Below are 13,120 nucleotides of genomic sequence, written 5' to 3'. Positions count from 1 at the left end.
TTACACTCGAGGGTCGTGCTTTATTAATGAATTGTATTTTGTATAGCGCATTTCCAAGTGCTCAAAGCGCTTTACAATGGTTCATTCATTCATACATTGGGAGGTGAAGCGGCGAACAGTCGACACCAGCGTCCTCACTTCCCACATTCACACACCGACGGTGGCGAGCTCACGCCGACCGACTCATTGGAGGCAATTTGGGGTTCAGTGTCTTGCCCGTGGGGACACTTCGACATGACAGGAGGAGCCGGGATTCGAACCGCCGACCCAGGGATCATTGGACGACCTGCTCTACCTCCTGAGCCACAGCCGCCCTACCGTCAATAATGCACTTCTGCGCTGCTTACAGAACTCTCCTATCGGCTCACTCCTACAGCAACGCAGGCGTGCATAATGGCGGTAAAGCACAGCCTCTTGTGTAATATTCTTAAGTAATATGCTTAAGGATAATGCATACTTACATCATTTAAAACCAACTGATACAGTACGTATAACTATTGTTTTTCCCCAAATCACCATGAGACTGTATTAGCTACAGCAGGGAACATACTGATTGCGAACCAAGTGAGCACTAACTATAGAAGCTAGCCAAAACTGTCTGTGTGTCACGCTGTAACACCACCCGCCCGCCACCAGAGGGCAACTGAAATTGGAACGATACAGGGGTCTCTGTGTGTGTGTGCGTGTGTGTGACAGACTGCCACAACAGCTTTGTTCGCTTCCCGCGTTTACGCGTCTTACTTGTAAGATTCACAACGTAGAAGTAATGAATGAAGAGTTTTACTCTGAACGTACAAACGGCACAGACACGGCCGAGGGGACTTGAGTTCCAGATCTACAGAGAAAACAGGTCAAGGCCCTGTTCTCTCCGATGGCACATTTATTACAACCGTCCTTTTTTTACCCACCAGGCCCCGTGAGCTCAGCAGTGATGCTCCGACAAGGCTTGGGATTCAGATCCAGTTCCACACAAGACAAGTTGCTCAACACCTGAAGCCTTTGTTGGCCTAGTTTGCCGAAAACATGCACCACTTTTATACGCAAAAACGCGCCTTACTGCACACCTAATGACTGCATTACTGGCGTACTGTAGGCACCACCGATGCATGCGTTAATTAACCCATTTTGACCTGGGAACGATTCTATAAATGTCTTCTACATCCTCACAGTTTTCTGAAAAAGCTATGTTTCTATGTCAGTCGTTCTTTGATTTTTCAAAAATAGCAGATCTACAAGCTGGTGGCGCGCTACGAGCTTGTAGATCTGCTATTTTTCAATAGCTAAAGCATAACATAATGCTAACACCAAAAGGGGTTCCCGCCCAAAATGGCTTAATGAAGCATACACAAAAGCAAGATGGACAAATTCAACATCAGTGGTGGTGGAAATATGTCCAGTGTGCACTGACCATGGATAACACTGACCATGGATAACACTGACCATGGATAACACAAATCAACCTTGGGTCCGTCAGTCTCAACCTTATTTAACCCATTTCGACCGAGACCGATTCTACAAATGTCTTCTAAATCATGACAGTTTTCTGAAAACCCTATGATTCTGTGTCAGTGGTTCTCAAACAATTTCATGTCAAGGACCCCCAGAATTATATGTATTTGGCCGCCGACCCCAATCTGAAAATATGTTGTTCCAGGGATTTTATTTACCTCCGACGAGTCATTATACAATACATTAAAAAGTATTTTTGGCATCGGGACTACAAGCTCTCCTTTCTATTTTAACCAACAACTATCTGACATTGCAGATAGGACCGCGTGTAGCCGTTCTCCTCATATATCCTCATAAACGGCCTTGTTTCTGTACATTTAGAGAAGTTTAGAATATTGTACGGAATAACGGAGGCATCCTCCAGTCATGTCTCCTCCCCAAGTGACATGACAGCCAGGATCGAGGAGCGCATTGTCATTTCACATCCTACCCGGTTTGCATTTAACCGCACCCCCCCCCCCCTTTGGAATTCCAATAACTTCTTCATATCGCGTCAAATAAGAACTGTGTTCCAAAAATAAACAAATGATCACAGCGGTTTGACTCAAATGGATATAAAGAATCAACTGACTGAGAGAAAACTCTAATGTTACTGCCGCCGAATTAACATTTTCGCTAGAAAGAGACTGTATCAAATATGAGTGACTGACTGTTGTAACGATACAGAGACACCTCCCCGACATATCGTTTTGACAGTTTATTTATTTTTGGACCACAATGCTTATATGAGACGATTTAAAATTAAACTTTCGACCCTGGACCAAGGGATGAGCGAGTGACGTCAGGCCTTTGGTACAGATTTCATTGTCTGTCCGCTCCGCTGTAGTGCTTATAATGAAGTGACATTATTCCTATAAAACAATTGTGTGTTGCAATATTGTTTTCCTCTCTTTTCTGTCCTCTCGCTTGTTTTATTTTGCTCTCGCTTGTTTTATTTTTCTCTCTCTTGTTTGTTTACTTAAATAAAAATACTCGCGCTCTGTAATGACGTCATGTTAGTAGCGCTCGGGTCGCGCTGCGGGTGACGTTTGGACAGCTTGATATGTGACTCCGGTCACTTCATGTGGTCGTTGCATTCAGACTGAGACAAATCTGCTCAGCCACCTCTGGATGTGACTCAAGTCACATTTGAAAAAAAATCGGATTCGATGTGACCTGTCTGCATTTAGACTTATTTAAGCAAATCGGATTTCGATCTTGAAGTGACACAGATCTGATTCAGGCTAGATTCAGGCTAGATTCAGGCTAGATTCAGGCTAGATTTGGCTGCCAGTGTAAATCAGGTCTTACATGTCCCGCCAGCGGCCTACCTTGGAGATAGGACCCTTACTAGACGGAGTAGCGTCAGTGACAAAACAAATTCACAGAAACGCAGCGATTCAGGCTGGAACCCCAGGCTAAATTTAGCCGGGGACTCCCTGGATCACCCTCAAGGACAGCACGATGAGAACCCACTGGCTTAGGACTCCCTGGATCACCCTCAAGGACAGCACGATGAGAACCCACTGGCTTAGGCAATAATACCGCAACATGGTTAAGACCAGGTAAATGCAGGTGTGTGTGTACAGTACATCGACGTGAGCGGGCGCTCATCCTTACCCTCTCCTCCGCGCTGTCGCTGTCCTTTATGATGGCGGGGCCGTCGACGGCGTCAGGTCTGTGAGCCACGTGCTTCTTCAGGGTGGGCTCCTGGTTGAGCGTGGTGTAGCCCACGTGCTCGTAGATGGGGTTGATGGTCATTTTGGCGATGTACTCCGCAGCCTGACGCATGACAGGGAGGGAGCACACACACACACACACGTCCAAAATAAGGTTAGGATATTTATTAACTTAGCGATTTTTTTTATTTTTTATGTACCTTGGTCTCGATGTACAGAGTGATCAGTCCATCTGTGACCAGGTGGTGGATGGACTACGTACCTTGGTCTCGATGTACAGAGTGATGAGTCCATCTGTGACCAGGTGGTGGATGGACTACGTACCTTGGTCTCGATGTACAGAGTGATGAGGCCATCTGTGACCAGGTGGTGGATGGACTACGTACCTTGGTCTCGATGTACAGAGTGATGAGTCCATCTGTGACCAGGTGGTGGATGGACTACGTACCTTGGTCTCGATGTACAGAGTGATGAGTCCATCTGTGACCAGGTGGTGGATGGACTACGTACCTTGGTCTCGATGTACAGAGTGATGAGTCCATCTGTGACCAGGTGGTGGATGGACTACGTACCTTGGTCTCGATGTACAGAGTGATGAGGCCATATGTGACCAGGTGGTGGATGGACTACGTACCTTGGTCTCGATGTACAGAGTGATGAGGCCATCTGTGACCAGGTGGTGGATGGACTACGTACCTTGGTCTCAATGTACAGGGTGATGAGGCCATCTGTGACCAGGTCATGGATGGACTAGTGGACTACGTACCTTGGTCTCGATGTACAGAGTGATGAGTCCATCGGTCACCAGGTCGTGGATGGACTCGAACCTCTTCTCTCCTACAAAGTGCTTCCCGTCGTGGTACAGGCGAAAGTTTCTGGTTTGGTTACCGAAGCTAGAGGTGGAGAAGAAGAAGAGAGGATGGACGGATGAGAAGACAACCTTTTCATCACCTGTAAAGTACGTTGTTTGTTTAACCCATTTTGGGCGGGAACCCCTTTTGGTGTTTTAAAGCATTATGTTATACTTTAGCTATTGAAAAATAGCAGATCTACAAGCTCATAGCGCGCTACTATGAGTGCCGCGCTACGAACTTGTAGGTCTGCTATTTTAGAAAAATCGTGAAAATGTGCCTCAAATCTTTGAATATATACTAGGGCCGGGACTTTAACGCGTTAATTGAGATTAATTAACTACAGAAAAATTAACGCGTTAAAAAAATTAACGCATTTAATCGCACCTTTTTTTTTCCACCGGAACGTTTCTCACTGGGTGCGTTTCTAGTAGTACTGAATAGGCTGCGGCACGCGAGCAGCAGCAGCAGCAGCAGCAGCAGTTGTTCACTAGGCTACAGCTCCGTCAGAAAGCCCAAACCCAAATGAATCGAATGAAGAAGCCGCTTATATCGCTTTTGCTCCATGGATGGGACATTTAGATGTAAAAGCTATCGGATGGACGCGTGGATAGCGGCATGGCTGTGTGCAATGTCAGAAGGAAAGGATCCATTTATGAGCAACGTTAGCTTCTATGCTAGGCTTGCTAGCTGCTTCAGTTTAACATGTCTCACAGACCACCGGAGACGCGGTGATTTCACCACAGCACGAAGCTGTCAAGCTGTCCTCGATGTGAAACATACTGAAGTAGCAAGCGTGGGTCAGCCCCAACCTCATGTGAAATGTTACCCCCATAATAAAGTTGTTCTCATGCCTCGCCATGTAAAGCACATTTGAGTATTCATATACACACTGAAGACACTATATAGGCACTTGCTGCTCTTGTTTATCTGTTGGGATAAAAAAGTTGTATTGTTTAAAGGGGAATACCACTCATTTTCAACATTTTTCTATGGACTTGTGTGCACTGGAAATAATAAAGTCCCCCCATTATGTGTTGCCTATAGAACTGGAGGTCTGAAAAAAACAGTAACATTATGAAGTACATTTTTGTGATGTCACTGAGATGTACTTCATAATGTTACTGATTTTTTTCAGACCTCCAGTTCTAGGCAACACAGAATGGGGGGGACTTTATTATATCCACAACAACTCTAAGGTATATTAATGACAGTAAAATGTTGAAAATGAGTGGAATCCCGTAGTCACTATTCACTGGAATACCAAAAAACATTTAAAAAAAAGGTTTCTCACTGTTCTCGGGTTGAATATTGATATGCGATTAAAATGCGATTAATCGAGATTAATTAACTACAAAGCCTCTGATTAATTAGATTAATTTTTTTAATCGAGTCCCAGCTCTAATATATACATTACAGAGTGAACATTTTAACTCAAATCTTCCCTAGAACAACATATTTTCAGATGGGGGGGGGCAGAGGCATTATTACATATAGTTTTTGGGGTTCTTGACATGAAATATTGAGCACCACTGATACAGAAACATAAGGTTTTTCAGAAAACTGTCAGGATTTTGAAGGCATTTTTTTAAAATTCGACGTCAGGCCAAAATGGGTTAAAGAAGTGAGGGTCGCCTAGGGTCGCCAACTCCTAGATGTTCAAATAAGGGACATCTCCCGTACGGCCGCTGCGTCCGGCGCGCCGCGAAGCCATTTGTAAATGGTCAGACTAAATTATTTGTTCTATTGGCCCTTTTCACTTTAAGACTGTACAGTATTCCATGTGATCCCTTTCTTTGTATCTTAGTTATGTACTCAACCTATTGGTTTTATACCTGTATATATGTTGTGTGTATCTTAGTTATGTACTCAACTTATTGGTTTTATACCTGTATATAATTTATGTTGTTTGTATGTCTGGCCTCGTGGGGAAAGATGGTGGGTGGGTGGGGAGGATTGGGAAAGGAGTTGTGGGAGAAAATATAAAAACAAAGAGTTGTATTTTCTTTCTGACATGATGTCATACTCTTTGAATAAAATTTGTAAAAAAAAAAAAAAAAGACTGTACAGTATTGATATTTCTTATTTGTATTGTCATATAGATGACTATATTTAACAAACTGTTGTGAAATAACTTTCCCGTCTGTTTAGAAGACGGGATTTAGAAGCAAATTACACTATTTATATAATTAGATTTCTGATTTTTAAATTAACATCATCATTTTGGTGTCATGATGACTGCTCCGACTACTGTACAAGAGCACTGTACTGTCACCACCGTCATTCCAACACTGTACTGTACTCCACTGTACTGTCATCACCGTCATTCCAACACTGTACTGTACTGTCATCACCGTCATTCCAACACTGTACTGTACTGTCATCACCGTCATTCCAACACTGTACTGTACTCCACTGTACTGTCATCACCGTCATTCCAACACTGTACTGTACTCCACTGTACTGTCATCACCGTCATTCCAACACTGCCACTTTTCATTTGAGTTACATCCAGCTGACATGTGGTTCACGTGTGGTTTAATAGTGCAAACTATTTAAAATAGCACAAACTATGAACTATACAAAACCACTCTGAACTGACCCTAATTATTCCTGGCTCCACAGCGGATTACTAATAAAACCACCAGGAAAGAAAGAAAATGTATTAACCCAAAACCCAACCTTTCCTTTTCTGCCAACCCAGAGTGGGCCATGAGTTTGCGGATAGATATTTATGGAAAGCAATTATGGGACAGTGTGTGTAGGGGGGAGGGGGGGGGGGGGGGGGAGGGAGAGAGAGAGAGGGAGTGTGAAAGAGAGTGAACGAGAGAGAAGGAGGGGACGCCAAAATGGGAGCAGTTGGAAACTTTATCAAGGCTCTGTTCTACTGACTGATACAATACAAGGCGGTCCGGGCACCCAGGGTGCCAGCGGTCCGGGCACCCTGGGTGCCCGGAACGCTGGCACCCTAGCGTAGCATGTGTTGTACTTTTTGTGGTGTTCGTCTAGCACAAAATGTTGTGCTAGACGGTGGCGCATCCGTTGTGTTAATCGTCACTGTTCACCAAGTTTGGGAACAGTGCCACGTTCCAAGGTGGCCACGAGCCACCTTGCATGTCATATGTTTTCCTTTTTCCACCCCTTCCACGTGTCTTGTCAGTTGTCACCCTCTCTCTCTTCTTCTCCTCTCTCTATTGCCCTGGTGTGAACTGCAACACATATCGCTGTCACACACACATACGTGTGAACGTCGTGTGTGCGTGCATGGCGGTGGTGTGTGGCGGTGTGTGGAGGTGCGTGCATGGCGGTGGTGTGTGGCTGTGTGTGGAGGTGCCTACATGGTGGTGGTGTGTGGCTGTGTGTGGCGGTGCGTGCATGGCGGTGGTGTGTGGCTGTGTGTGGCGGTGCGTGCACGGTGGTGGTGTGTGGCTGTGTGTGGCGGTGCGTGCATGGCGGTGGTGTGTGGCTGTGTGTGGCGGTGCGTGCACGGTGGTGGTGTGTGGCTGTGTGTGGCGGTGCGTGCATGGCGGTGGTGTGTGGCTGTGTGTGACGGTGCATACCGGAGGGCCAGGGTGTAGGTGCCAGGCTGTCTCTGACTCTCCCTGATAAGGTAGCTGCCCTCGGCCTGGCTGAGCAGCTGGTCGGCCTCCTCCCTGGAGATCATCCCATGGTACCTGGACCAAAAACAAAAGAAAAACAGAAAAAAAAACACTCAAATGTTTTTTCAATACTGCAACATAGAAATACTTTGTAGTAAGTCTGGAATTCCAAATTAACTTGAGTAAAAGTACAAAAGTATTGGCATCAAGGCAAAAGTACTCATATTTATGCAGAATGTCCCATTAAAAGAAATTCAAATGTCTAAAAATCTTTTGAAAATAGCCGATCTACAAGCTATTTTCAAATGGTCGAAATGTATGTAGGGCTGAAGTGGTTAATGTAGGTTTAGTAATAATAATCAAAATCTACAAAGTAACTAAAGTTTTCAAATAATTGTAGTGGAGTAAAAGAACAATATTTGCCTCTGAAATGTAGTAGTAGTAGAGTAGAAGTAAAAGTACTGCAAATTTGAAATACTCCAGTAAGTAAAAGTATCTCAAAATTGTACTAAAGTACAGTACTTAAGTAAATGTACTTTGCCACCACTGGCAAAGAACACACATGGTTTCCTTTACGCAGCAACAAACTTTGTGTTATTATTAGTTTATTCGGACTATTTGTATTTAACCGATTTTGACCTGAGATCAGATTCTAAAAATGTTTTCTACATCCTGACAGTTTTCTGAAAAAGCTATGTTTCTATGTCAGTCGTTCTTTGATTTTTCAAAAATAGCAGACCTACAAGCTCGTAGCGCGCCACTCGGTGGCGCGCTATGAGCTTGTAGATCTGCTATTTTTCAATAGCTAAAGCATAACATAATGCTAACACCAAATGGAGCTCTCGCCCAAAATGGGTTAAATCGACTTATTTCAATTGTATTCTTAGCCACACTGGCAAGGAACATTGAAGTACATGTGACTGCCTGCGCATGTGACACTGAAACACCTTGAAGCTTGTCAACTTTCGTCTTGAAATGCTAAATTAGTGAACTCCTGTTATTAATAAAAGGATGACTTACTCGCGTCCGTAGTATTTGGGTCGGTTGTCCACCTAGGGAAATAAAATAAAAACGGCATGTGAGACAAGAATGAAGGCCAGTGAATCTCCCCAAACCTTTTATAAATACTATGACTAGACTTCTTTTGACTTTCGTTTTCATGATCATTCACAGCCAGTTATGTTGTTCACATACAGTAGTCTGTAGTATAGAGCACTGAAACAAATTCCAATCAACTCTGTTGAGATGGCAATAAAAGTATTGAATCTATACACGACACATCATCATTTTTCAACCGCGGTCGAGATCGTGGATTTCACAATATCACGCCAGACTTCCCGGTCCTTCATTGCCATCCCCAGTTCCTGCTTACTGATGCCTGTGTCCCTAGCGATGACATCATGGAACGACAGTTTTCTACCTCTGGTCTGCTTTGAGGCAGGACTCCAGAGAAGGGAAGATATAACCTCATTGTCATACACAGGTCATTACAATACCATACCACAGGTAGTAGGCACGGTGAGAAGTAGGCAGCATGAATGAATGAATGAATGAATGAAGCTGTGCAAATTTTGACTTTGCACATTTTGACCCATAGTCTGACCGACATCAAATGTGAAGAAATGCCAAGGCTAGCCAGAATGATCCATGCTCTACTCCTGGACTGTCCACATCCATCCGGTGGGAAAACAAAACCCCACAAACATTGAGGATTAGACTTTGTGTCAATTATAAAACCACATTCCTGGAGGAACAGAGTGTGTGTAGAATGTTGGATTATAAACCCACTCAATATTATGCTGTTCTAAACAAAACTGCTGCCTGGCCAATACATCAGCTAAGCCCCGACAAAGTGAAGTGAATATTAATTTGGCTGCATTGTGTGCGTGCGTGCGTGCGTGCGTCGGAGAGGCTGCAAGGGGTAAATGAAAGCTTGCAAGTGAAAATGTGGATATAGAAACAATTAACTCTGTTTAGCTTTTCACACTGCTGCTGTGTTCAGGTTACCCTTGATGAAAAGTCTGAGAAAGAGCGTTGAAATGGCAAAAACACGCGTGACATCATCATCAAACCCGGAAGTTAGGCAGGAATGCCTACAGAGTGGCAAAAAAATACTTTCTGGCCTTGACAACCCATGCATCCAAACAGAAAAGTCCTATCTGATTGCATTAAACAATGTTAAACTCACTTTGCATGTTGCTTTGCCACTCGATGTGCCATTCACTTTAAGCATGCGCATACCCTCTATACAGAAGAAAGTTACAGTGTATAACCTAACTTTGTATTTGGCATTAGTAAATTAAAATACAAATTTGTAATTTTATGGAGCGATAGCATGAGGGCTAATATAGGCTTTAATCCCCCACACACACACACACACACACACACACACACACACACACACACACACACACACACACACACACACACACACACACACACACACACACACACACACACACACACACACACACACACACACACACACACACACACACACACACACACACACACACACACGCTTTGCGATTTTTACTTGCTCTCTGGTGTGCCTTGGGCATTAAGTTTCCAAACCACAGCTGTGTAGACAAACTTAAACAATAACCACATTTACACCTGACACCGACAAATAACACTTTAACCCATGTCGTAAAATATCCCTTCCCTGAGCTGGCTGATCCGAGCACGCCGCACGGGAGGGCTTTTAGTGTCCGATCAGACTTGCAAGATATGGGGGTGCAGCCATATCTCTGGTTGCTTTGAAGGCCAGCATGATAGCAACAGAGTTTGGTACTCTGTGTGGGACTGCGGGTAGCAGGCGGGAGACATTGGAGGGAGCGGAGAAGAGGGGAGACATTGGAGGGAGCGGAGAAGAGGGGAGACATTGGAGGGAGCGGAGAAGGGGGGAGACATTGGAGGGAGCAGAGAAGAGGGAAGACATGAGAGAATTCTGGCGGGTTGAAGACCAAGCGAGCTGCGGCATTCTGGATCAATTGGAGGGAGTAAGGAGGGAGTTACAATAGTCAAGTTTTGATACGACTGATGTCTGGATAAGGAGCTGGACTGACTCCTGATATAGAAACGATGACAGCAGTGTTCCTTCATTAAACACAGCAGAAGTGCCATAAGGACAAAGTACGGCTATGTGCCTCTTCAGCCAGTCTTCCAGTTAATGATCACCGATTTAAAGTGGGTCAAATGGACATCCAGTCCAGCTGTGCCCCACACACACACACACACACCCCCCATCCCCGTCCCCGTCCCCCATCTGGACAGAGGTGCCCACTACCTATTGTAGAACACACACAGTGACACAGAAACACAGTCCCAGTACTTACTCCCACTTGGATTGGCTCAACCTTGGCACACTGTCACACTGTCCTTTACGTGGGCACACTGGTAGATGCCAGTTGAGGTGGCATGATTGTGCCCCACATGTAAAATGGTGCATTTATATAGCGCCTTTATCCAAGGCGCTTTACATAGATTGTGCATTACATTCACCCATTCACACACACATTCATACACCGATTGCGGCGGAAGCCATGCAAGGTACCAACCAGCACATCGGGAGCAATTTGGGGTTCAGTGTCTTATTGCCCAAGGACACTTCGACATGTAGACAGGAGGAGCCGGGATTCGAACCGCCGACCCATGGATCATTGGACGACCTGCTCTACCTCTTGAGCCACAGTCGCCCCATGTCATTGGCTGGGATTGTGTTAAAACAGCCACAAAAATAGCACTGCGTAAATATAGTGTTAACATTTGTATTGCATTTCCTGAATGAATTGGGCTCTTACTTGGCTGTCTTATTACATGGCTATACCTGTGTTATACTTTCAGAGAAATATTCGTAAGGAGTCAGGAATCAAATGGGGTTTTTTTTAGCACAAGTTTCACATTTTGGCTTTTTTGCTGTTGTCTTTTATTTAACCTTTACTTAACCAGTAAAAAAAAAAGAGGACACATCGAGACTACCCGCTCTCTCTTTTACGAGTTTGAACTGGCCAACCAAGAAAAGAGGCAAATACATTTTACACAGATCTGCCAGTAACAATAAATACTGGACAATAATAATGAGAGAAATATCTTTCAAAAACAATACCTACTACCTACAGTAGGAAGCTCAAGGAGAAACGGAATCTAACAACGTGACCAATAAAAACCTAATATAAAAACTAAGAGCAACAACATTTGCTACTAAACTAATGTAAAACTAAGAGCAACATTTGCATTGATTTGCTCACATCAAAGCAGGAGCAATTTCTGGGAAGTGTGCCCATGGTAATCCTTTTATAAATTAACTAGAGGCATTACAAAAGCCAATTTGAGTCTGGTCTGGTTTAAAAAAGAAATGCAAGACTTTTTTCCTCCAGCCTTTCCTCCATACCCCCAACCAGATCTGGTTGGGGGTATGATGACACAGTGTAGCCAGGCATTTCATGAGATTGAGAGGGTTTTGGACTAGTTCAAATTTTGAACATTTGAGATAAGCTAAAAAGAATGTGTATACTGTATAGTCCATTTTCTTCTCTGCATATCATGTTCCTTCTACCTCAGGTTCGAGACTATAGTTCGTAGCCTTTGTTGGCGTTCAATGCTCTTCTCAATCCCATCTTTCCTGTGTTCACACAGGAAAACACTCGTCTTCAGAACTACAAATAACTACCGGTATTAACCCATGTTTCTATGTCAGTGGTGCTCAACCTTTTTCATGTCAAGGACCCCCAGAATTATCTCCATTGGGCCACGGACCCCCATCTCAAAATATGTAGTTCCAGGGACCCCCCAGAAGCAAATATTTTAGTTAAAAATGTTCGCTCTGAAATATATATATATATATATATATATATTCAAAGTTTGTGCCACATTTTCACGATTTTTCAAAAATAGCAGACCTACAAGCTAGCGCGCCACTCGGTTGCGCGCTATGAGCTTGTAGATCTGCTATTTTTCAATAGCTAAAGTATAACATAATGTTTTAAACACCAAAAGGGGTTCCCGCCCAAAATGGGTTAATTAGTGAACCGGTGATGTTATTTGAACCAAGGTGTAAAGTCACGTCCTCCTTGCTGTGTCAGACATAAAGGACAGCCGGCCGTCTTCCCTGGGTCTCTGAGGACATGGGATTTGTGGGACATGGGAACAGAAAAATACCAGCGCAGCGCAGCTAAAAGCACAGAGTCGACATATACACGCACAGCTCACATACACTAAGGGCTATATGTGCTCAATAATGTTGGATAATCAATACAGCCAGTATTTCTTTTCGATACAACCCACCCACAAACTTTTCGAAACATTCCAGCCTTTCCAGGTAAAATCATACTCATTTTTGTTTACTGGACCTGTTCTTCTGATGTAAATTTACTACAAAGAAAGGTTAGGAGCATAGAACTGTGGAACATTTGTGACCGGGTCTGGCAATTAGGCCCTCATCTCGACCAGAGTAATTTCAGTTTTTTACAGATTATTAATCCATTGAGACCTGGAACGCATC

At 44.0% G+C, this 13,120-nt stretch overlaps 1 protein-coding gene across 1 annotated transcript in view; it reads right to left on the bottom strand.

Annotated features, from left to right (window-relative positions):
• The window catches only part of LOC306917104 (N-chimaerin-like), a 55,446-nt gene that overhangs the window by 32,737 nt on the left and 9,589 nt on the right, over positions 1-13,120 (bottom strand). The window contains exons 5-8 of the mRNA XM_079495234.1: positions 8,638-8,669; positions 7,579-7,692; positions 3,934-4,060; positions 3,109-3,270 (exon numbers count right to left, since the gene is read on the bottom strand). Coding sequence (XP_079351360.1) covers positions 3,109-3,270; positions 3,934-4,060; positions 7,579-7,692; positions 8,638-8,669 — 435 coding nt within the window. The remainder of the gene's footprint in view (positions 1-3,108; positions 3,271-3,933; positions 4,061-7,578; positions 7,693-8,637; positions 8,670-13,120) is intronic.

Source organism: Electrona antarctica, assembly GCF_951216825.1.
Source record: "Electrona antarctica genome assembly, chromosome: 24".
Taxonomy (NCBI): domain Eukaryota; kingdom Metazoa; phylum Chordata; class Actinopteri; order Myctophiformes; family Myctophidae; genus Electrona; species Electrona antarctica.
The sequence above is the reverse complement of the archived record's forward strand: the minus strand, read 5'-3'. Positions and strand labels throughout refer to the sequence as shown.